The following is a 26,328-nucleotide window of genomic DNA, read 5'->3' on the forward strand; positions in this document are numbered from 1 at the left end:
TTCATGAGTCTGATTCCCTGAGTCTTAAAACCAGCCAACAAAGTAAATAATACCAGAATAGCAACAGCATTAGAGGAAAGGCAATAAAACAATAAAAGGCAATGCAATGACACTGTGTCCAAGTTCATATATAAAATACATATACACATATAACAAACATATATATATATATATATATATATATATATATAAAACAAAACATTTGGCTTACTTTCACTTCAATGTTTTTGACTTTTCTAACTTTTAATTGAATTAATATTAGGGCTGTCAAACAATTTATATATATTTTATATTTAAATATTTTATTTAAAACGATTTATTTATATAAATACACACACATGCTTGTATATGTTTAAGAAATATTTTCATGTATATATATATAATTTATATTATATATAAATATAAATATTTTACATATTTTTGGATGCGATTAATCATGATTACTCGTTTGACAGCCCTAATTAATATTTATTTATTGCATCCCTGTAAGTGTCAAAAGCAACATTAGCGCTTTATTTAGCAGAACATTGGCTTTGCACAAATACACACAAACACCAGAGATACTTTTTAAGCTTCCTTTCACATTTATTTTACAGTTGCAATTCAGACCAATTACCCATGTTACATATCTCTGACACAATGTATTCATGCTACAACAATTTCAGCTGTTTTGATCCAGAATGCGCAAAATAATTCTGTACAATGGTCATTTTCGCTTACACATATTGAACTACGTAATTTATTAAAAACAGGAAAATAAAAAATAAAATCTTGTTTCTCATCACCACTATTTCCTCCATTTATAATATGATTCTGTTTAGGTGTTGCACTCAGACGCGAGGCTCCATTCGTTCTCCGACTGGAAGCAACAGGATCAATATATGATGATTTTTTTTTTTTATTTATGAGCATGAACAAATAATTAAAACCAAAGTTAGATCATCTGTGTAACAGTGGAGCTTGTGTTGTGAAATAATATTTTGCAAATAAAAAAAAAATGTTACACATTGTGCACAGTTCAGTTTTAGAAATGTTTAGAAACATAATCACTAATATAATCTGCCAGTGCCTAATGCTTCAGACATAAATTAATTACAAAAAACAAACTATGATACACATCTAGACACCAATGAAACATCCACATTGTGAACCTAAACAAATAAAACATACACATTTGGGGTAAATTACACAAGTTTTCTGCACATCCTCTTTCAAGTGCGTAAATGAATGTTTAAAATACACATGCCCATCAGTGACAGCTTTACAGCTTAAAGAAATGACAACTGAACACAGTACATAGATGGTGGTACAGTGATTAAACTCAGAGCTTAGTTTTAAACAGCACACACAAACACACATATAGTGTCTAAAACAGAAATGAGGTTTTCCTACTTTGAGGTCTGTATGCTATGGAAGCTTATTTACGCCACTGAATAAAAAAGGTAATCTAACAAATCGGACTTTTTCACTCACATCTTGTTTTCTTGGCAGAAACAAGCTTTCATAGCATGTTCACTCCTATCAAAATGAAAATGCATGCATTCAGAGAGATTGCAAGTGTCAGGGTTCCCAAAACTTTCAAAGAATTGATTTTCCCAAGATCTTTCCATTCATCCATGATTACTAGATAAGGCTTTGTAAATTTACAAAGAGTGTAGCTCATGAAGATTGCTTATTTGCTACATTCCAAGTCACAGATGTAAAATTCCCAGGTTTAAACCCTGGGAACCCTGAATCGTGTATGAATGATATGTTCAAAAACGATTATAGCCTGAAGGATACAGATCACAGAGTTATATTTTTTTGGCATAATAACAGTAATAATACTGTTAATGTGTATTAACTAGAGTACAATATTATGTAGACCTGATTACATTAAACCAGGCACTAGGGATCAAGATCAAATTATGGGTACAATTACAGCCAAAACAAAATACAATATGGCCACGTCCATGTCTAGAACTACAGGTATATAATTTCACAAATGTATCTAACTAAAATGTTTCATTGGTAAAACAGTTTTGTCAGTTTGAAACTAAAGAATCAATTAATCAGTTAACTCAATATTTTGAAATTATATAGGACATATAAGTTAAAATTATGCAGATTAATGCCTTTACCCACAATCTTCCTGTGCTTGAATTTAATCTAACCCTCTGTCCTCTGAAATCACAACCCTGAGGAATGCAAAACAATAATGCTAGCACAACCCTGTAACTTAGCAAAGCCTTTAATACCATTAATATATATATTTTTCATACTAAGGAAGTCAATGTTTGGTTACCCACATTCTTTAAAATATCTTATTTGTGTTCAACAGAAGAAAGAAACTCATACAGGTTTGGAACAACTTGAGCGTGAGTAAACGATGACAGAGTTTTCATTTTTGGGTGAACTGTCCCTTTAAGAATACAGATGGAAATACAAACACATGTACAATAAATAACCTAGCACAGTCTCAGTATGTATCGGACAATCCCAATCTCCTGTTCCAGTGACCACACACACACACACACCACAGTAAGACATGTGGCTGATTTTAAGTAGCTAAGCCCTGCATGATTATATTTGACAGTACATGTCCACCGGATGCCATTGACACATAACCGTCTCACATAAACATTCGTAGCATGACACAGCAATGCTTCCTCAATCGTGTCCTCAGTGACTACACTACACTGCTTTCCTGTTTTAAAGAATATAAATGTATGTGTATGACTGAAAACCCTTTCCTGTTGATGTAACAAAACACTTGAAATTTTAATCTGAAGGAATAAAACATATAATGTGACTTTTGCTTAAAAATGGCACAGGTTTCTTTGTCACTAGTCCATAACATGAGCAGAACATTTTTGTCAAAGACAAACACTGTTCAGAATGTGGAAATATGAAAATGACCCAGGACAATATTTATGATGTGAGGTTGGTGCTAATCATATGCATGGAAAAGAAATTAATTTTTTAAATGTTCTTAAAATATGTATTAATATATGTAAAAAAATTATTATTACAGTGTAAAACAACCAATTTCTGTTTTAATATATTTAATAATGTAATGAATTTTGATCAGCATTACTCCAGTCTTCAATGTCACATGATCCTTCAGAAAACAGTTGTGCTGCTTAATATTTTAAGATTTCTTCAGGATTATTTGATTAATAGAAAGTTCAAAATACCTGGATTTAAAATAGAAGTTATTTGAGATCTTTGTAACAAGTGTCACTTCTGATCAATTTAATTCATCATTTCCAAATAAAAGAATTAAAATCTTACTTAACCCAAGCATTTGAATGGTAGTGTTTGAATGATCCGACAACTTTAACTGACTGGAAACAACTTGATAACGGTTGAACAGCAGCTTCGTTGTCCATTACCACAGCTGAATACATTGAAACATTCAAAAATATTAGTGTATGTCCTGTTGTTACGAATTAATTCTCAAATAGGATTGATAAAATGTATCTTTCACTGATCATGTGGACAAATGCAGTGTGAAAGATGAAGCATGGATCAAAGCAGGAAGACTGTATGGACACTGTAAGAAAGTCCTTGTGTGTGTGTATGTGTGTGTTGAATACAAGTAGGTTTGGGGACGATAGAGGTAAAAGGCAGATACAAATAACAACTCGCTTCTTGCCCTGTACAGTGGAGCATTTCAGGTTTTTCAACAGAAGATCTGGAACTAACTAACCCCCTCACCCTCTTCCTCTGGATCACTCGCTCCCCACAGAGACCTCTTCCGGGGATAGTGGTCTCATGTGCGAGAGAGCGAGGGAGGTTTTAATAGTTGGCGTCTGTCCGGTAGCTGGTGTGGTAAGACGAGTCTGCGGTCAGCTGAGTGGTCTCCGTGGCAGAGGACGGCTGCATCACGATGGGGCTGCTGCCATCTGTGGAAACAGACACCTACTTTATAATGTGAACGGCTGATAGCCCAAACTGAACCCTGCTGATAAGCATTTTCAGGTATTTTAAATGCCACATCAAATGCTGAACGGACCTTTTTTTTTTTACTGCAATTGTAAGCGAAACAGGCAATAATGTTGGGTGGGAATTGATTTTATCACTTAGGATTTGATGGAAACCAATGATACTATTGACCTACCTGCGCGGCCTTGGTTATGCCAGCAGAAAAGAAAAGTTCATTTCAGAAGCAGATAAAATTATGACATTGTGCCGAAAGAGAATGAAACCAAACGTTATTCCTTTACAACAGCATGCAATGAATTGTGTACAGTAGTGACAGGGACATTTATTAAAACCCAATGAAATGAATTAAAACCCAACATAGTTTTATGTCCAGATGTATTTCCTTTTGAAAAAGGAAGTAGGAGGAAATACATTTTTTTAAACGCCAATATACCCCCTGTAAAATAGTATTTAGTTTAAGACCACTAAACTTGAGAGGAACCAATATTAAAATTCTGTCTGATACCAATAAATTGATACATAATAATGCAAGAGCCAGTAACCAATAAATGGCTGATATAAAAATTATTTCCAATTTGGTCAAAAATGAAATATAAAAATTTAAACACTAAAAAAATTCAAATCAACCAGTTAAAATGATATGAATGAAGGTATGATTGACAACATCATAATAATATTGGTTTGGATATTTGCTAAAGATTAGATTTGACTGCATTGTTGATTAACTGCATTGTTTCTATATGTAATAGTATCTAATTTTAATAATTAACAAGTTAAAAAAAAATCAAACATTATTTTAAATCATCTTTTCTATAATTTTACATATACTGATTTTAATAAAATACAATTTATTGAATATTCTGCAGAACTGCATTCCTGCATGCATTTTATTTGTATGAATATGACTAAACACTGAAATAAACAGTAATAAAAAAAAAAAACATTAAGGGCCAGCTTGTGCCAGCACAAACCCACTTTAGGCATTAAAAAACTACTGTCAGGATTTACTAAAGACAGACAGTGAAAAATGAATGCTGAAAACTGGGCACAGTTATTGCTCATGCATTTGTAGGAATTTCACTAACAGACACAAAATTTATGTGAGGAGAGAATTTAAATGAATCGTGCAAGGTCAATTTACAGTTTTTTGAGCCTTTATTTACCGTACTTGGTAGTACACTGCGTTGGTCATTATGTAAATGATCCAGCTGCGTCTGTGATCTTTAATTTGTGCATCGTCAGCAGATCACGTACAGAACTTTATACTCCCATCACCGCTTTTTTGGTTAGACACTATATGTGTGTTTGTGTGTGTGCTGTTTAAAACTAAGCTCTAAGTTTAATCACTGTACCACCATCTATGTCTCTATCTCTATGTGTGATAAGTCTGGTCCTAAGTCACCAAACCACAATATGCTACTTGCTATTGGATGTCAGTGTCAGGCGGTATTATCTCAAAAATACACACATGGACTAATAGACACAAAACTTCTATTTTGAATTCATGTTGTCTTAAAACCATGTTAATTTGACTATTGTGAATGAATGAGAGTCAGTGTCTCTCACCTCTCTCATCAGACTGCATCTGAGCTTCCAAGTCTTCAGGAGACACATAGAAATCCGGCTCATCTGAATGTGGAGGATGAGGTTTACACTTCCCACAGCAGCAGTTACAACAGCAGCACAGACAGCAGCAGAAGTAGCAGCCCGTGGCCACACCGCAGAATATAAACAATGCCTGTCAAGAGGGGAAAAAAACAGTTCAACAGGAATAACCATAATTTACACAATGGTTCAAATGTTTAGGGTCAGGTCTCTTCTGCTCACCAAGACTGCATTTATATGCTACAATCAAACAGTAATATTGTGAAATATTATTACAATTTATATTTTAAATGAAATGATTACTCCAGTCTTCAGTGTTACATGATCCATCAGAAATCCTTCTAATATGCTGATTTGGCTGCTCAAATTTTTTTTCTTATAATCAATGTTAAAATAATTTTTCAGGATTCTTTGATGACTAAAGTTCAATAAAACAGCATTCAAATAGAAATCTTGTGTAACATCAGTAAATCATGTATTTACTGTCACGTTTGATCAATTTAATGCACACTTGCTAAAAACAAAAAACAAAACAAAAAACACTGACTAAAAAAAATTACAGACCCAAACCTTTGAAAGGTAGTGTATGTTACTTACTATATATCTTGTATGTGTGCTTGTGTGTATGACTAACCTTGGCCCACCAGCTGGACAATACAAAGTACGTGTTAACATTCTCCTCTCCGAACTGTTCTGCCACGTAAAGGCCCAGAGATCCGTATTTGTCATAGATGTTGCGTTTGGTGGGGTCTGATAAAATGGCATGAGCATTGTTGATTTCTTTGAATTTCTCAACCGCTTCTGGATTGTCGGGGTTCTTGTCTGGGTGGAATTTCAGAGCTAGTTTCCTGCAAACCAAAAGGGAAGAAATGCGAACGAAACTTGTATTAATGCAACTATGATCTTTCCTGGCATTACTGCCAATCCGCTATTAGGTGTGTTAATGTGAAACTATGGCTATGCCCAGAATGGTATACTATCTGGCAACTATTATTTAAAAATAGTATGTGAATGTTGGTAAATGTAGTCAGTCATCTATTATTTGCACAATTCATGCACAAAGAATATATACATACTGTGAGCAGTATGTCGAATGTTATCCTGAACACACAGAGGAAGTGAGGAAAATGTTCTGTCACCCTCTAGTGGATCGATTTGAAAACTCAAATGTGCTTAACACAACGAAATTTGTGTTTACCTACCCAATTCCTCTTGAGTAAAGTAAATAAAATTAAAATAAAAGCGCTTCAAAGCAATTTCTCCACTATTTTTGTTGGTAATATTGTAACAATCTTTTCATGTCCATCCAGTGTCTCACCTGTAGGATTTCTTTATGTCTTCTTGTGCGGTGTTCTTATCAACTCCCAGGACCAGGTATAGGGATTCTCCCGACGTGGAGAGTGAACGCTGTCTCTGCTGCTCCGCCATTACTCGCACACACACTCACACACTCTCCCCTCACACAACCACCTCCGCTGTCTGAAAGAAAAAGAAGAGAGACGTGCGTTGCTGTATGTGCCTGTTATTTCCACTGCTTTCTGTTTTCTTGCTTTTTACAAACAGCATAACATGTACATACACAAAATGCAAGCTTGTACATGCTGCCATACCAGGAATGTAGCAAAACAACTTTTCAGGTTTCAAATTAATTTATCATATACACTATTTTTTCACCCTATTACCCTTTAGCTCAGCAAAATGCTGAGAATCACCATTATTATGTCAGTCAGAGTCATAGGTTCATCATTGTCCCAAATGTCTCTGTTCTGAGAGCACTAAGTCACTGAATTAACATTGTGTACACTCACTGCACTACAAAAAGTCATGTGACTGCAGCACACAGGGAGGAGTTGGAGAGGAAGGGAGAGATGCTGGTTCCCTTTAGGTGCAGCTTTCTTTACCATGGCTAACCTATGTATTCACATACAAGCTAATCATAGTTAAAATAGCATGCCGGGTATCTATTCCTTTGATTTACACACTTGTAATTCATTATCTTTGGTTTCAGAGTCTCAGAGTGGCAGTGCTGTAAACGAACAGAGCAGCTCAGAAAAACAAAACAACAAAAAACAATGAACAGTACCGTGCTTCACTTGTTGGAAACCCACAGTGTAAATTTATTTAAATCACAGCCTTTGAATTGATCCTTGCACTAAGCTATGGGATGAATATAGTATAAAAAAATGATGAACACGTGCAAGCACAAATATCAATGAACTTGATTAATGTTGCAGAAATGTTTTACTACCCACAACCAAATGCCTTTCAACTTGTGTGTGCAAAATTCAAAATTGAATGAATGTGGTGAAATTTGTACAAATCGAGACATTTTTGTGAATAGAAATGTTTTCTCTTGTATTAGTGTATCATAATTTGCGCATGGAACAAAGAAGATGTGCATGTGTGGATCAGGTGACGCGTGTGCATTTATTGACGTCTTTTCTGAGTCAATCTCAGTTGTTAATACAAAACCTTGAATTTGTATTAATGTAGCTCAGAATTTGTGCATTCAACAAGATGTGCAATTGTAGATGAGGTGACACGCGTGCATTCATTGACTCGTTTCGGAGTCGGATTTTGATATTCTCAAACCGCGAAAAGAAAGTCTCAAAATCCAAATGAATCAAATGAGATTGATTTAGAAAAGACGTCATGCACACGTCTCACCTGATCCACACATGCACATCTTCTTTGTCATGATTCTCCAAATCCTCAATTCGATTACATTTTTGATTCTAAGGGTCGATTCGATTCTCGCTTTTTATCAATCGGCCAATCAGGATGCTCTCTGTCTTACATGCGCTTCATGAGGGTCTCTTGCTCTCTCTCTCTTTTTCTGTCTCGGCATGCACACTTGCTCTTGATTTTAGCTAATTTGCGTGCATCAGGGAGCCGCTATCAATATGCGGGAGACTCCCGGAACTTCCGTGAGACTTGGTATGTCTGCAAACTGTGACTTTATTGAAGCGCGAACGTTGTCAACATAACTCACTGGAAATCCAAAAAACTTCAATAAAAGAGGAGGGGGTCCAAGTTTTGTCGATCGGTCTCCAGCATCTGCCATGCAATCTTTTGAATGGCAGTAGCTAAGTTAGAAGAGGTTGACCATTGACCCGCAGCACTTCAACACGCGTTTTTGTCCGCTTGGCAAGCCGAACGGACGTGACATGGGGGCGTGGCAGCAGCGACTATTGTGAATTAATTTTGATTGACCCCCTTCATTTGCAGAATAGTCGCTGCTGCCAAGCCCCCATGTCAAAAAAGTATTTGTCACTCACCCATGTCACATCCGTTCGGCTTGCCAAGCGGAAAAAAAAAGCGTGTTGAAGTGCTGCGAGTCTCTTCTAACTAGCTACTGCCATTCAAAAGATTGCATGGTAGATTCTGATATTTGTGCTTGCACGTGAGTATCAAAATTATTTTGATACTATATTCATCCCATAACTTTATGCAGACTGGCTCAGCCAGAAAATTTGTTATACTATGTTGTCGGGTAGGTGTACATGAACACATGGCAGAAGATAGGGAGGCAATGTCTTCCACACGGGGAGAATCATAAGTTACGTCCTCCTGTATGCAGGAAAGTCAATTAACCCAGAGTAATTCAAGTTAAGACACTTCCACACAAAATGGCTGCAAGGAAAAGAGACATTTCACTGTCACAAGAGGACAATAAATGAATCAACTGTTAGCAAAGAGAAATGACTCATAATGACTCTAATAATGACTCTCAACGAGTACAAATTTCTCTTTTTCATTAGAGGAGCTTTCTTAACTAGACAGTTTCAACTCCCAATTCGACTCCAAATTCAGGTTAATCGTGCAGCTTGTCAGAGAGTATTAGCAGATTAGCGGAGCGTCTGAATAAGTGAAGGGTTATTTCTGTCCCTTCTCAAACCCTGTGTGCTACGTCCCATAATTCCTCTAGGTGTGATACTCTAAGGGAGTGTGTTTGGGTGAGATTTTGTTATCTCAGAGTAGCCTTTGACCATTTCATTTGTGTCAAAACAAATACAGCATCTGTTGTTTAGAACTTCAGATGTTAGTGGTGCTTATTTACTATTGCTCATGCTTAGGATTTTCAAAATTATTATTAAAGGGGTGGTTGATTAGGATTTCACTTTTCTAACTTTAGTTAGTGTGTAGCAAAACATCATCTGTAAAGTTACGACGCTCAAAGTTCAAAGCAACTAGATATTTTCTTTTACAGAAATCACTTTAAGGACTACAAGAAATCACTGATACCAACACGAACTTCCTCCCAGGTTAGTGACATCACAAACCATATAATGTACATAAACCCTGCCCTGGGAACACACAACAAAGGAGGTGAGGCTATGATGAGAAGAGGAAGAATTGTTGTAGTCGAGCACATTTGTGAGTCTGCTCTAGCTGTCACATCCGTCTTTTCACATTTATTGCAATGCAGTATGTAACACAAGTGTAATAGCATGCCACTATGTAGGCATGTTACATCAGTTCCCACACAAGCGATTTATAGATTATCATGACAGAATATGCTAATCAAGGACTTAAAAAAAGTTAACTTCTCATCAGCAGCATAAATTCATCAACTAATTTAACCGATTGCCTCATAGACAGTAAAAGATTGCCTGTGAGCTTCTCCTCCTGTCTATACGGTAATGCCTCCATTGTGCGACAGAAAGTTGCATGGTTATGATGCAATCGTTAGCCTATTTTTTTACACAAATGGCTTCCACGGGGCCGTAACGTAAGATACAAAGTAATGGACCCTTTTATACATTGTCGTGTTTCTTTATAAATAAATATTGGACAAATGGAGTGTTTGGACGTCTCAGATGTAAAGTTATTCGCTGACAAAGTGACGCCAAAATGAATGGGAGTCAATGGGATGCTACAATGGCGGCTCCAGTGAAGCTTCAACTTCCGGCTGATGGATTCCCCCCTTGGGAACCACATGTTAATTTTCTCGTATTTGAGGCGTGGTTTACGAATGCCCAGAGCCGTTTATTGGGTGCTACGAATCAGGGTTTCCGTTGTCCGGTAATTACAGGACATTGGCCAGGAAAAAAATGAAATAATTGTCTGATTAAAATATCGTAATAATCCTGCCACCCCTAACACAATATGAATTATACACCGACCTTTGGCTATGTTATAAAGGAACATGCTCTACCGTTTGGAAGTCATTAAACAACATCGCACGCTGCATTTCAAATAAAGCGCACGTCTAAAACGGCTGTACTATAGGCCTAAACAACGAACGATTGAGTGAGATGTTTGAAATATGGCCAGGCCCAGGCAGGCTAGCCCTAAAAGCTTTTTTCAGAGGCCAGACGCAACGGACGATGGTGAATCAGGAACATCTCATTATATAAATTAGGGGTGTGCACGAATATTCAATCTGTAATTATTATTCGGAAAAAAAAAATACTATTCAAATTTTACTATGTTGCTTTGCTGGCCATAAATGCTGAAATTTTACCAATGCCAATTCATTACTGAAAAGACAGTTCAAAAGGACAGCATTTATTTAAAATAGACATGTTTTGTAACATTATATATGAATACTGTTTTGATCAATTGAATTCATCCTTGCTGAATTAGTTATTTTTTAACTATATTTGAATGCAATCCAAGTAACATCTATTCTGCATACTTTATGCATGTTTGGACTTAATTAGCAGTGACATCTCAACCCCCCAGCACACTATAGTATTAGCAACCATAACGCAGTGTGCTAAAAACAAGCATTAGCAAGCACAGATCGACCTCCCACAACACCAGCTTAGCACCATTCACCACCAACATTTGCTGAGAAAATGTTTTTAAAAACATTACACATACACAATTTGTATCTAATATAGTGTCAGTAATAAGCAAGTGTGTGTGGGCTGCTAGCAGATAGACTTCCTGCTTCAGCGGTTCATTAAATGTGATTACTAATAATGTTTTCATCAGGAGCAGGGCTCTGCAATGCAGCCTCACCAAAACTCTACATCCATCTCTCTTCCTCACTCACACACACTCCCTTCCCCCTCCGTGCCTCTGCACCACCATATGGTCCAGCTAAATCTTTAGTGGCCATCTCAGCCATTGGACTAGTACTAGATACAGCTCAACTGATAAAGGATTTTGAAGGCCGATACAGATACAAATACTTTTTGGTTTTAAAATCCGATATGCCGATATATCGGCCGATATTTTTTAATTTTTTTTTTATTTAAAGGGCACCTATTATGGAAAATTCACTTTTACATGGTGTTTGAACATAAATGTGTGTTGGCAGTGTGTGAGCAAAACCACCCTAGAATGATATAATCCACCCAGTGGTTTTTTTACAATCTCAATAAATCATATGCACTGTGTCAGAACGAGCTGTTCTGAGATCCAGCTCTTTGTAACGTAGAATTGAGGAAGGGGTTTGATTGACAGTGTGGTTGTAGCATAGACCCCGCCCTCGGTGATCTGTACACAATCATCATCCTCCATTGTTTCAACAACGAGCCAATTCAACAACAAATGCGTATAAAGTTGTTGTCGTCGTAGGATGTCTGTGTAGGCTATATAATTTAAACCTTGTTTGTATAGTGTGTAACCACACTTATATATATACTGTATATATATATTAGATATTGCTAAATATATTAGATATTGTATTAAAAACTGCATATATGTTGTTGTTCTGTAAGTTAGCCATCTTCTCACATTTGCCACAGAAGCACCTGTATGACAAGTAAACATGACGCAACAGGTCCCTCGCATAAATGTAATTTCGCTTTTACGTAGCAAACTTTATCACAGAATGTGTATGTAGTTTCAAAATATTGCGCCAGCTTCAGTGTTCGCGATTACAACAACGCTATAAGTACATAAATGTATATCAAATAACCATACCGAGACGTACTGGTCCATTCTCATTTATGTTTATTCTGCCGGAGTTATATTCCGATTCATACATACTGAATGACATTCAAAACAGCGGTCTCTCTCAGTCTCTCAGTACCGACTGCCATAGGTATCAAGTTACGCCCTCATCCAAAGGCAGGGCGGGGATATGCAGCTCATTTGCATTTAAGGTGGTATAGTCCCCGAAACAGCTCCTTTTTAAGCAGGCCCCAAAATGACATTTTCAAATGGTTATAATAAATTAACTATGGGGTATTTTGAGCTGAAACTTCACAAACACATTCTGGGGACACCCGAGACCAATATTACATCTTGTAAAAAGGGGCATAGTAGGTGCCCTTTAGGAAACGCGCAACAAAACATTAACAGATTTCCCTAACATTAGTAATTTGTAGTTATTTATGAGTTTTAAATCAAATATTATGACAATGCATTTTAAAAATAAACTTGTTTCTTTTATTGTCACAACAGAACAGACTGATGATAGTAGCATTAGCTAGGTTTGTGGTTAGCTAGTCTATGATGAGCCATAATTTAGCAATGGATGACGTCATACTGCAAATTGTAAAACATACAATTTCAATATAACAGGCCAAGGAGAGATAATACGTCTCATTGCTATTATATAACCGTCACGCGCTATTAAAGAAATACTTCAGTCACATTGTCAAAAGTTAAAAGGACAGTCAGTCAACTACACTGTAACAACGTAATGTAATTATTACTAGCTAATTCCGCTTCACTCTCGGCTTATTTAACTGCAGCAAAACTGGACATGATGGAAACTGGAAATTTATTTGAGTTAAGAGAACTGATGGGGATGTTCTTTTAATAGTTATTCAAGCAATGTATGTCTCGTGACCAACTCACCATGACCACACTTCACCAATGATCTCACTTGCAGATAACTGGTTCTCTCTGCCCGACTCTGACTGGATCAGCAGTTTGCAGGATGTGTGGCGTGTTATACACGAGTGTTGCCAACAGGGACCCTCCTGTAGAGTGCCCGTTTTTATTTTATTTTGAAATATTCATTTATAGGCCATTATAACTGCCGATACCGATAGTTTGGAAAATGCCTAATATCGGCCGATAATATTGGCCTGCCGATAAATCGGTCTGGCCCTAGTACTAGAAACGGCTGCCAAAATCACTTCTCCACAGCTTAATGAATACCACAGAGTCCATGTCTCTCCCATAAATGTTTGTCCATCAATTCTCTGTCTGGTTCTTCTGTTTGTGTTCTAACATACCTCCCACGCCACTCTATGTGCATCCGAGCAGGTGAAGAGATGCAGCTTGTATTATGTGTGCTGGTTTTAAAAGGTCTGTTTGTAGAGGGATGGAAGAGCAGGACATGTTTGATGAGAGTCTGTACATAATGAACAAATACACAGAGGCTGTGAGACTCTCTCTCTCTCTCTCTCTCTCGACGGAACTAAGACCAAGGCTATTCTCATTAACTAAAACGAAAACCACAAAAAAAACATTTTCATTAATCGAAAGAAAAATGAACATTAATTCAAATAAAACAAAATATAAAAAAAACAAATTTTAAGGTATTTGCCGAGGCAACTTGATTTAAAAAACAACTAGACATTAAAAAAGTACAATTAACTTGAATGTTTAAGCCATTTCAACTTGAATCTTGCTTAATTTATAAAAAAGTAAAAAATTGTGATGAGTTGTGTTGTCATAACTTATTGATCATATCATTTTTACAGTGTCGAACAAAATTGCTTAAGTGTAAACTAAAATTGATCTAAAAGTTAAAACAGAAAATATACAAACAAAATCTTTATTCAAAATATTTACAAAAACTTTAGTAGTAGTATATCAATGATAACACTGCTTAAAACAGCATGCATTGATTATTGTTAAGCATAATTAAATGGATCCGAAGCATTTATCAAAACAACATAAGGAGCAAACAGGTGGTGTTCAAAGGGTTGGGTGGATTTTATGAGAACGGGCCACAAACGGGCTCTCAGAGAAGAAGAAGGTTTTTATGAAACGTCACAACTTCTTACAAGAAAACTAAAATTACTCTCATTGAAATTAATATTCAATTATATAGCCCAGGATCACACAAGTCTATTGATGTAAACACTAATTAGTGTTCATAATTTCAGCCACTTTACGTCATACAACCTGTGTTATCTTTTGTCATTGTTCTGCATAGATAAAGCAAGTCTACTTTACTACATCCAAATACACGAGGATTCTAAAATACAGTAATTGTTTCTTCATTAAATCACTTATGTGGCCAATTACTGGCCACAAGTGAAAAAAATGAGAATAAAATTATATCTACAAATGAGGTACTAAAACAACTAACAACATCCTACTGACTGGAAAACCATCAGTTGCACTACCTATAATGTCAGTGAAAGGAAACTTTGTCACATGATGTGATTAGTATCAGAGCCTGGGAAGACAGCGAGAGGTATGCTGGGTAACATCAGCCGTAAGTTCTTGTAGACACATCACTAACCCTGAGAAATGTCTGCAGTCGCCACAGAAACAATGGGGCGGTTGTTAAGATCTGCAGGCTAATTCTGTTATTATTGGTTGACAGTCAAGTTTCTTTAGTTCTTACAAAAATCTACAGCATCACATTTACTTAGGACTCTATTTATTGATGTCACATGCGTTTAATTTCCTATGTTTGCATTGTTTCTTTATTCTGCCTTCACATGTTCTAAAAACATATTATTTTTCAAATATTTACATTATTACAGCACCTCTCTGCTTTCTCCCAGTCTGGCTAGAACACGCCGTCTAGGTCCTGTTTTGATGAAGCCCCTCCTTCCGAAATATGTGCTGTGACTCGTTAGCTGACCCAGTGTGTTGTGATTGACACCGCGTAGTGCAGTTATAAAGGTTTGGGAAATGCCCTTCTCTCTATAACTGTGAGCTCTAAATGTTAGGGTTAAAATGTTCAGGAATCGTGTTAAAAATAAATTAACAACTCTAAATGTGTCTGCCGTAAGAAAGGCCAAATAAAGGGGTTACAAAGTAGTGTATATATGAATAATCATTTGAAGTGTACTGTTCATTTTATATACGCAGCAAAAATAGCCTACAGTGAATGTTTATTTGCTGGTCAATGAATGGGACACTAAATAATATTTATCATTCCCTTCATTGACCACCAAGAGAATCTGCTTGCCAAACAATACAGGATTTTAAGAGTCATTTTGTTAATGAAGTCGACTGGCGCCCTGCATGTGTGCAACCCGCAAGGACAAATTATATGTCATCACATTAAAGCGTTGCAGCTGAAAAGTGGTGTACTGGAAACATTGCTTACATTTTTATTTTATACTGGGATAATTCTGGGGTGGCAAAGCTTTTTCTTTGGGTGTCACCCCGGTCGATCTGGCCCAGTATATGCCACAAACTTCAAATACTTCAGAAAACAGAATTTAGTTGATCCACATAAGTGGTCATTGTCAAGGTTGCAAACTCAACGGCTTTCTTCTTTCCAGGTGCACCATTAAAGAACGAGACACACACACACACACACACACACACACACACACACACCTCCCTGAAATCCTGTAGAATTCAACCAATCAGTTGGTGACTTCGAAACTCCTGTCCTGAAATGTGAAATGTTCATTTCCTGCGCCATATGCGTTCAGACAACGGTCCGTGGGGTCACATCTGAGACTGACATCACAGAACCACAAATAAAACGAATGTGTTGATAAATTATTAAAAAATTAATTTAAAATCTCAGGGGTAAATATTTAAGACAAATATAATATAAGACAAATGAGTTTGACTTGGACAAACAAAAAAGTTTTGGGAATCCCTGTTTTAAGTGAAGCTGATTGAGAAAGTTCCCTCCTGATTGCTTATGGTGACCTAAATTAAATTTGTGTGACATGTGAGGTGAGAATTTTCTGGTAAGGAACACACATATACATACACATACACAAGACAAGAGATGATGATGAGCATCTGTCAGCCAGCTCTTGCTCATATCTCAGTCTGCGTTGTCTCATTTCGTACACTCAAAAAAATTTACTAGGAAGGTTGTGGACTTTACGTAATATATTTATATTTAGCTTACTTATAATAATTGTGTTTTTTGACTTGAAATGTTTTTTTTTCTATTTAGGTCTATGTAATTATGTCTCAACTTAACAGTACAAAATCCACAAAAACACAAACCATTTATGTTAAGTAAAAAATTTCGTACATCCAGAGGGGGGCAGTGTAGTGCGAGCCAACTGCCATTTTGCCCAAACTTAATTTTGTTTAATCTGCATAAATATATGTACAATTTAAGTTTACTTAATCCGTTTGTGTTAGATTACATGATTGTTTTGTGTCGCATTAACTGAAACTGGGCGGTGCTTGTTAGTTCCCAGCATGCTTTGCATATGGTTGAATTAAGAGAGAATAAATGCTAAAATAAAGTATTATTTTATCTTTTTTTGAGAAATTTAGAAAAGGCGAAGACCTGATAGTGTGTAATTGTGTTTAATGTAAAATTACATTGGAATTATTAGAACCATTTAAATTACAGTGGGTTACCATTGTGGAGAAGAGTGGAGCATTTGGTTTGGTTGTCGACTGATTTGCCTCTGTTCAATCGCTTTGGTTGAAGGATCATCTTAAACTTAGCATTTAAGATGCTAATATGTGCTACTGCTTATTTATGCGTCACTAAAATAAATGAAATATTAATGGACTAATTAATAATATAAAAAGATACCTGAATCATGCCAGGAAGCCTTTAAAAATTTCCCTTTGAGACTACTTAAATTGGGTCGGTTAAAATTACTTAATTCCATTATGTTGAAGTTACATGAACAAATTATGTTTGTTTCATGTAATCCAGTTATGTGGAAAGTCTTGACAAAATAAAATTAATTAAAGCCAACATATCATTTTTTTTTTGAGTGTAGCATTCTCATTTTCATTCAACATTTCTCTCTTTCCCTCAATTCTATGTTTGTAATAGGGTGTTTATTTTAATAATGTGAACTACACCTTTAACAAATGAAATAAATTTGTAAAGGAAAAAGGACAATTTAATTTTCCAGGTAAACAAGCATCCTTATGAATCCTAATGAACTCTCATCAGAGTTTTAATCTCACTGTGATCATAATCATCATATGTAAGACTGTAATATCACTCCAGTGTAATCTTTATCAAAACTGAATCATTTTAGAGTGAGAAGGATTATTCAATGCACATTTAAATCAATTTAAAGACACATCTGAAACTGTTGTGTGTGTGTCATCTTGTACCAAAGATTGTCAGTTAAAAAACAACCCATTTGCCAGGATTAAAACAATCTCTCCTGAGCATACAGAAAACATTATTTCTTATTTCTATTTCTGTTTTATAGCCAACAGATTGTTACATTTATTTGTGAACTTTACAATAATTTAAAGAGCAGTTATATACATTTTTAGGGATTATTCCAGTGTGATAGAAGTGTGATGTGTGTCACTTTGATTATCAGATTGAGAAAGAGGGTCTAATAAACTAGCCTCATTCTGGAAAACACCATGACGATTAGTGCGCTGTGTGTTATATACTGTATATAGTGTCACACTGCACTGCCCCATATATAAGGCTGAGCAGGAAATTGTATTGTTTCCCCATCAAAGATATCCTCAATCAGGGTAACCCATAGAGAGGCATATCTCTTAAAAAGTAAAAAGAGTCTTGTATCTAAAAACATTGTTTTCATTAATATTTAACTACCACCCATCTCATAACAAAATGTCTTGTGAGAAGTGCGGTTTTCATCAATCGTTAACTTGATTCTTGCTTTCAGTTTCAGATTCTGTTGCATATCAAATATGAGTGGTCCAAACGGTCACACAAAATGCCTTGACTAAAATTCTGAACCATCATGATGAATATAAGGAGGGTAACAGCAAAATACAGGAGAGATGTTCTACATGTCATTGGATGGGGTTCTGCCCTTATCCAGAAGCTCTTGAAGGAAGAGAGAACTTCCGTGACCCCGCAGTCCAGGAGGTGAAAAGCCTCGAGCTTTGCACCAGCCAGAAAACACAGACCATTTTGAGGAATAGAGTCGTCTAGTAGACGGTGTTCTGACGATTTGTGCTGCCTTGTCGAAAAATGCTACCGTAGTGCGAATCGATCACAGAAAATGTTGATTCATTTTATATGATTTACAATTCTAAGTTATGAGTAGCTACTGTATATGCTCTAGACTACTGTTTTTATTTTTAAATAGTGAAAAGTAAAAATTATCATCAAATATTCATCTTTGACTTGTCAAAACACATCTTTCCTTAATAATTGAAACTTTCAGTTATTCTTGTTCAGCTGGCTGACCATACAAATATTCATATGGTATTTAGCATTTTTAGAGGGAAATTACAGCATTAAAATGTACTTTAAAAAAATAAAAATAAAAACATCGGATAGGGAAAGCTCTGGCTTGGTGTGGATGTGGCCTAAGATTTGCTTACCCCATTTAGGGTGATTTGATATCTGTATTTAAAGGGGAATGTCTGATGCTGAAGAAATAGCTTGTCACCCTCCATTAAAAAATGCCCATTGGAGAGCCGAAAATATACACTGACAAGATCAAGTTGTGGCACATTAACTGGCTCTCAGTAGTCTGTTCATAAGATTCTTCAAGAAGGACTTTTGTTCATTTTAACAGCTTGTCAGCTGTATTGCAACATATTTGAAATAAGTTTCATGCCTCCCCTATAGGACTACAGTTCAAGTTCAAATATTTTCCATTTCAAATAAATGCTGCCCTTTACAACATTCAAAAAAAAAAAAAAAAATTCCACAAAAATATTAAGCAGCACAACTTTCTTCAACATAGATAATAATAAGAAATGATTTTTAAGCAGCAAATCTTCATATTAGAACAATTTCAGAAGGATCAAGTGACATTGAAGACAGGATTTTAAAATATATTAAAATAGAAAACAGTTATAGGCCTAATACTGTTTCTATTGACGGTTGGTGTTTGGGCAGATATTGTGTTTTGCGGTAGGTAGAATGCCATACGTAACCGTTGCCACTGAACCTACTTTAACAAAGACAGTGGGGCTCGACAGCCTTAGTCAAATGGGTTGGCGCGTATGGTTGTGTTGTGGAGAGACTGTGAGATTGTGGTTAGGTAGGTCGCATGTGAACTACGAGGAAGGAGCTGGGCTGAGATGAGTGAGGGACGGAGGGGGGTGACTCTGGGACGCCAGAGTCACTGTCGAGCCCTCTTGAGGTGTCGTGGGCTAGTCGACGAAACACTGAGGACGGAAGGTGCCCTCTTGAAGACCCTATCACGATGTCCCCTACTCGGCTCAATCCAGACGGTTGTGGTGTTGGTCCACTGGGGAGAACACACTTAGTTGCAGCCGTTGTGTGCTGACGCACCATATAGAAAGAAGGCCAAAAGCTGAAATCTTGGCGAAAGCCTGAGCACAAATCAGCAAGTTTTAACATCTACTCTTGTGTAATGGAAATCTACTGCATTTTTGATCAAATAAAGCTTTGGGGATTATCAGACTTCTTTTAACATTAAAAAAACAATCCGACCTCAAACTTTTGAAAGTTATTATACGTGATTTTTTTTTTTTATAGAATAGAACTATACTATTGTGGTTATTTAATGTTAAAAAGCATATCCTGATGAGACCACTGAATACTGGCTGGATTAAAAAAAAAAAAAAAAAAACAAAGCAGAGAGGGGACTTTTCCTTGTTTCAGAAGTCCATCTCACAACACAGTTCAATATAAGCGTATAAGAGGAGGACCTCCTAACACCCCCATCATAGACTACACAAAGTTAGTTAGCCTGCTTCAACCACAATACTGACTAAACAAAAACCTTCAAGAATCCAGGAACAGCGATGGCGAGAAAGCAACTTCTAAAACCATCCAGTCAATTAGCTAATGAAGCACAAAGGTGCTTTCAGCAGTTCCTCACAATGAGATGGACCACTCAGTGTTATTCAGCATTTCAGAACAAAACAGATGGACAACCCAAATTCAAACCTGAGATTTGATTATTCAAATACATGCAACAAAATAAGATCTTCAGAAAGATCACAAACAAACTGTTTCTACTTTCTATATCTCAAACTTGGGTTTTAACAACAAGAACAAGCTGTTTCATCAATAAACAAAATGAGGACCCACTAACAGAAACCTATAAATAATAATAACAATTTAGCGAAAAAAAGAGCAAAGGACGTTGTCACTTCTCTTTCTGTCAGGATATATGCAGGGAAGTCAATAACAACTGTCTTAGGAAGTGTCTTACCCAATGAGGTTTAGCAAGACCATAGTTTGAGATTCAGCAGCAGCAAAAATCTAATAAATAACCTCAAATACGTTGACAGCGCGATGGGAAGAGTTTCAATACAGATGGAGGCCAAACGCGTGTTGACTGACCGGCTGGAGATTTAGAGCCTTTAATCTCCCTGTACTGCGCTCAGCATCCATTGGTTTGCTTGTTAAAGAGATAGTTCACCCACATTTAACATAGGCTAATATCAAATAATTTACTTTATATAAAGCTGTAAGACGTCCGAAACAAAAGAAGATGCAGAACGACAGTCGCAATCACCAATTCACTTTAGTTGTATCGGAAAATAAAATGCAATTGAAGTGAACGGTGATTGAAGATGTCAGTCCTTCCATCTCATTTGGTCTTTCAGGAAGAAAGAAAGTCATGCGACATGAGGGTGACAAAATGATGACACAGTTTTCACTACTAAGGGTGGACTATCCCTTTAATGCTGGTTCACCGGGCTGCATTAATCTTTCTCACTCAAAAACCTACAACAGACAGCAGTACTAATCCACGAGCAAGGACAGCAAATGCATGTGTAACGTTAGCAGCAGGATTGAGTCGCACAGATTGGATTCTCCTCTGGCTGCGTTCATAATATGTCTTACCGTCTAGGAGAGAAACGTAGGCAGGAGTGCAGATCGTCAGTTCTTCGTATGGTATATCCTATATCTATAAACGGCCTTCAAATAGGAGTGAATCAACCTGCAGTGCTCAGATACGGCGTCCGGGTCTATGATCGTATGAAGCGTCTCCGCTCAATGGAAGTCGTGCCTGACGTCACGATCGATCTAGACAGGAAAATGGGCGGAAACGAGAGACGGACAAGATGACCAGAGCAAACGAATGGTTTCTGAACGTGAATGCTCCTGCATTTTTTTTTTTAAATTATTGAGGGAAGTAACTTAATATGGTATTGCAAGAAAACGCCAAGGTAAGTGTGGCTGATACTGTAACATTAAAAAAATAAACAAATGAAATAAACAATTAAAAGTTACAACGAACGCAGTATTTTGATTATTTGACAATACATCAATTTCTAAAAATGTTAACAATCCGCTACCGCTACGTTGAAGTTATAAAGGTGACTTAAAATACGTTTGATCGACAGCCAATCCAAACGAGGTATCGTTGTAATCTCGTTTTTCTTTAACATCGCGAGAGTTTAGTACGGCCTTTCTCCCCGAGCTGCTGGTGAGGAAAGTGTACACATACAGGTAAAATGCAACATTTTTGCACAATCGACTTGTTACTCCAAGCGTCCGCAACGAATCGTACCGTGTAAATGCTTGGAGAATGTCTGTGTTTATTAACGTTCATATGTGTTTGTTGTTCCGTAAAGTATTGAATCGGTTGTTGACTTCTCTCCAGCGGTACAGGCTTCAATGTTATGATACAGGCCTTTATAATTAGAGCTTCCGGTCATCATAATCGCAAATGTCATCTTGCTTGATTTCAATAACACTATTGATATATATATATATTATCATTGTATATTCGCTGGTTCTTTGGCGTTTCTTTATGATTGTTGCATTGCTCTAGTATTTCTCGTACTAAAAGCTTTATAAAGTAAACACAATAGTATGCGTATATCAAGAGTGTCATTTGCAGACTATACACCTTACAAATATGTATTTTAAATTACCTTAATTAAACTCAATTATTTAACTTCGATGAAGATTATAACTGGGTGATTATAACAACCCATACATAAAAAGTGTGTCATCTTTTCCCATAACTGAAACTATAATTTAAAATTGTATGTTATTATGTTTGTATATTTTTTTGTCTGTGCAGAACACTTCATGATGAGTTATGCTGAAAAGCCAGACGACATAACACGAGATGAGTGGATGGAAAAGCTCAATAATGTTCACATTCAGCGGGCAGACATGAATCGACTCATTATGAATTATTTGGTGACAGGTAAGCAGTCAACTGACCACTGTATATATTCACCATATATTGCAGCTTTAATACAAGTGCACGTGGATCTTTTTCATAATTTGATTGTTTTTATTTACATAGAGGGTTTTAAAGAGGCAGCTGAGAAGTTTAGGATGGAATCAGGCATTGAACCAAGTGTTGATCTGGACTCTCTGGATGAAAGGATAAAAATTAGGGAGATGGTCTTGAAGGGACAAATTCAAGAGGCCATTGCACTGATCAACAGTCTGCATCCTGAGCTGCTGGACACTAACCGCTACCTGTACTTTCATCTTCAGGTAAAGCAGATCAATTATACAAGTGACGACGAGTCTACTGAATCTGACTAAACATAATATTTCAATTTCAAAGAGTAGATCTGTTACTTATAACATTGAGAACCTAACAAAACATCAAACCAACTTTAAGGTTCATCTAATGCAATAAGTTTCATACATTAAGTGTGGCCAAAGTACTATTTGGGGCCACTGTAAGTAAGTTGTTCACTTTTGGACTTTTATTTTGTAAACTGGCTGTTAACATATATATTAATGTATGCGTACATAAAACTTGCAAAAGTTTTTTGTACTGTTTCATAGTGAATCGTAGATTTTTAGTTTTTAGAAAGACTGTCTAATGCCAAATCACAGGGGACTGATTCTAAACTTACAACAAGTGCCTCCTTCTTGTAGCAACAACACCTGATTGAGTTGATTCGCCTGCGGGAAACTGAGGCTGCACTGGAGTTTGCACAGACACAGCTGGCTGAACAGGGAGAGGAAAGCCGAGAGTGTCTGACAGAGATGGAGCGTACCCTTGCACTCCTGGCTTTTGATAATCCAGAAGAGTCACCCTTCGGAGACCTGCTTAACATGATGCAGAGACAGAAGGTAACGTATTGTTTTACGTAGAACAACAGTCATTTTTAAAAATCATGTTTATTGAACCTGAAACCACAATGGATGATATGCTATCTCTCTCTTTATACGTTGTTATTTTTTAATATATTATTAAAGAGATAGTTCACTCAAAAAAAAGCTTACTATCCCTGCAAAAAAGTTCATTAATATAGGCTTTTATTCACATAAAACTTTCCTCCGATCATAAACAGAAGCTCTGCCGAACCTGCTTGACATGTGAGAACAAACCTCATTGGTTCTTGCTGAAGCTCAAACATGCTGCGTAACATGACAATGAACCTCATTGGTTCTCGCACTTCAAGTGAACATGCTTGAGCTTCTGTTTACCACAGCTGATGTGTGAGTTCACCCTCACAAGAATTCAATCTGTTGTTCATTATAAAAAGCAATCATGTCTCTACATAAAATTTGAACTAAACCGTTCGATTCATATGAATTAGTTTTACAATCTCTTTATGAACTTTTTGAAGCGTTAGTGGTACTGGCGTAGATGCCTATGGAGGGACAGAAAGCTCCCAGATTTTATCAGAAAGATCTTCATATGTATTCTGAAAATGAATGAAAGTCTTATGGGTTTGGAACGACATAAGGGAGAGTAATTGAGAGAATTTTTTCATTTTTGGTGAACTATTCCCTTAAAGAATAGTATAAAATAAGCATCTTCCACCAACCAGTTGCTGGTACCTTTTACACATTGGCAGATAAAAGTAGTTCAAATATTTGAATTGAAAAATAAATCTGAGGGGTTAGTTAAAAAGTGCATTCATTAGCTATACTTCTATTTAAAACAATTACTAACCCAATCTTTTGAACATCTTATGCCCAACAAGGCTGTATTTGTTTGATCAATGTATTAAACCAATAATATTGTAACATATTATTACAACTTAAGTGAATTATTTTCTATGTCAATATAATTTATTCCTGCACTGGCTTAATTTTTTTGTGGAAACTGTGACGCATTTTTGCAGGATTCTTTTGATGAATAAAAAGTTCAAAAGAAAAGCATTTATTTGAAATGTATATATCTTTAACAATATAAAAGTCTTTGCTGTCATATTTGATTAATTACATTCCTGTTAGATAAAATTTGTTACTGGTATTAATTTCTATAAAAAAGGTTACTTACTGCCCCTACACTTTGGCCAGTGTCAATATGAAATTTATTCTATGCACTTAATGTACGTTCACAGTTTTACTGTAAATTATTTAAAAAAAAATGTCATAGAACGGAAGAGAGGAAGTCGGAAGCTCACGTAAATAACACATCCATTTGATTTTGAGAGTCCTTCACATAAAATTCATTCATTGACAATCGTTCATAGGAAGACTAGACGTTTTTCAAGCTGTTCAATCAATTGCAATAAAGCGATTAATGCATGAAAATTCTTACTTTTAATCTGCCAGTGATTGACAGCATGTGGTGTCCTATAACAGGTGTGGAGCGAGGTAAACCAGGCAGTGCTGGACTACGAAAACAGGGAGTCGACACCGAAACTTGCCAAACTCCTCAAACTGCTGCTGTGGGCTCAGAACGAGTTGGACCAGAAGAAAGTCAAGTACCCCAAAATGACAGATCTTAGCAAAGGCACCATCGAGGACCCCAAGTGAAAACGAACCGGCATCTCAATGCTTGCGTTATGCGGGGAACAAAAACGGACGCTTTCCCTCTCTTTAACTATTTATACTCAGTGACTGACACTCAAACATCCTTTTATCAACCTTTTGTTTTGTTTACTCGTCGCTTATCAGAGACTTTGCATTAAGTGGGCTGTGGAAATGAGATTAAGATTTAAGGATGACTTCTAGCCAAAATGGAAACCCTTTTTATCGCAGATGGATTTCTGTGATGATTTTTTTTTTTGTTACCACAATGTTTGACTTGCTGAGCGGAATTGATAGCATTTTAGCCATTTTGTTTTTGCAGAGGATTATTATCTTTCTATTTTGTCAGTGAATGTTCAGAAAGTCTACAAACACAGTTGAGGACTGAACCACACTATTTAGATTTACCTTCTGATTGACTGTGTCCGCTGTCTGATGTGAGGTACCTAAGGCACAATAGTGGTGTCATCAAGGACAGTGAATTGATTGTACCAATAAGATGAACGAGTTCTGTGTGCTTTCACAACTTTTATTTGCAGTGCACGGGTATACTTTTTGTATGCGTGTAAAAGGGCCCTGTCAAAGAAAATCTGCCCTTTTGAGTACTAATGTTATTGCATTATAATGTTATAAAGTCATGTGACATTGTTTTCTACTGTACATTGTCATAGTATTCCTGCTTACATTGACATTCAATTTATGTGATTTATAGATATTGCAGAGATCAATTTGTAAGCTTCTGAAATCAGATGCTTTACATAGGTATTAAATATTATTTTTTAATCCCCAAACTCTATTTGAATATCAGAATTGCTGCTGTTTTTAAATGTTATGGCCAAATATGTGCTGTGATGCCTAATTAAAGGTTGCAGAAGGGTGTTTTTATAACAAATTATTATGTGGTGAATGAAAGCCACCCACACTAGCTGTCTCATGACTGATTATGATAATTGCTTGCTGTTGGTGGGTAAACACGCAACCTCGGAAATTACACTTCAATTGAGTCAGAAGAACAAGAAAATGCTATTACAACCTGGATTCTGACTTGTAAAAGTTTATTTCTTTAGCAATGTTATTACTATTACCATAGGGCCGACGATTCTTTGTAAATAACATCGCGATATCCGATTAATTAAAAATTG

General features: G+C 36.3%; 2 protein-coding genes across 4 annotated transcripts; one reads left to right on the forward strand and one right to left on the reverse strand.

Moving 5' to 3' along the window:
- Nucleotides 1–561: 561 nt before the first annotated feature.
- dnajc5ab (DnaJ heat shock protein family (Hsp40) member C5ab) lies at nucleotides 562–21,498 on the reverse strand. Of its 2 annotated transcripts, none has more exons than XM_039652893.2 (5): nucleotides 21,344–21,498; nucleotides 6,851–7,011; nucleotides 6,167–6,380; nucleotides 5,494–5,665; nucleotides 562–3,887 (listed from the first exon to the last, which is right to left on the reverse strand). In XM_039652893.2, exons 2-5 carry the CDS (start codon nucleotides 6,958–6,960, stop codon nucleotides 3,781–3,783), a joined length of 603 nt encoding a protein of 200 aa, XP_039508827.1. In that variant the 5' UTR covers nucleotides 6,961–7,011; nucleotides 21,344–21,498; the 3' UTR covers nucleotides 562–3,780. The 2 variants fall into 2 exon arrangements, with proteins under 2 accessions (XP_039508827.1, XP_088980683.1); XM_089124557.1 differs by lacking the exon at nucleotides 21,344–21,498 and adding an exon at nucleotides 7,215–7,233.
- Nucleotides 21,499–21,533: 35 nt separating this feature from the next.
- On the forward strand, nucleotides 21,534–25,977 carry gid8b (GID complex subunit 8 homolog b (S. cerevisiae)). Of its 2 annotated transcripts, none has more exons than XM_039652890.2 (5): nucleotides 21,534–21,669; nucleotides 22,533–22,661; nucleotides 22,764–22,960; nucleotides 23,354–23,551; nucleotides 25,019–25,977. In XM_039652890.2, the coding sequence occupies exons 2-5, from the start codon at nucleotides 22,541–22,543 to the stop codon at nucleotides 25,190–25,192; spliced, it is 690 nt and encodes a 229-aa protein (XP_039508824.1). In that variant the 5' UTR covers nucleotides 21,534–21,669; nucleotides 22,533–22,540; the 3' UTR covers nucleotides 25,193–25,977. The 2 variants fall into 2 exon arrangements, with proteins under 2 accessions (XP_039508824.1, XP_039508822.1); XM_039652888.2 differs by lacking the exon at nucleotides 21,534–21,669 and adding an exon at nucleotides 21,919–21,952.
- Nucleotides 25,978–26,328: the final 351 nt, after the last annotated feature.

This window comes from Pimephales promelas, chromosome 20 (genome assembly GCF_988280905.1).
Source record: "Pimephales promelas chromosome 20, fPimPro1.hap1.1, whole genome shotgun sequence".
Lineage (NCBI taxonomy): Eukaryota > Metazoa > Chordata > Actinopteri > Cypriniformes > Leuciscidae > Pimephales > Pimephales promelas.

Coding starts and splice junctions, on each gene's coding strand:
- dnajc5ab (XM_039652893.2), bottom strand. CDS start 6,960: ATGGCGGAGCAGCAGAGACAGCGTTCACTCTCCACGTCGGGAGAATCC. Junction 6,381..6,850: donor GACATAAAGAAATCCTACAG/GTGAGACACTGG, acceptor TTTGGTTTGCAG/GAAACTAGCTCTGAAATTCC. Junction 5,666..6,166: donor TGTCCAGCTGGTGGGCCAAG/GTTAGTCATACA, acceptor CCCTCTTGACAG/GCATTGTTTATATTCTGCGG.
- gid8b (XM_039652890.2), top strand. CDS start 22,541: ATGATGAGTTATGCTGAAAAGCCAGACGACATAACACGAGATGAGTGG. Junction 22,662..22,763: donor TATGAATTATTTGGTGACAG/GTAAGCAGTCAA, acceptor TTATTTACATAG/AGGGTTTTAAAGAGGCAGCT. Junction 23,552..25,018: donor ACATGATGCAGAGACAGAAG/GTAACGTATTGT, acceptor GTCCTATAACAG/GTGTGGAGCGAGGTAAACCA.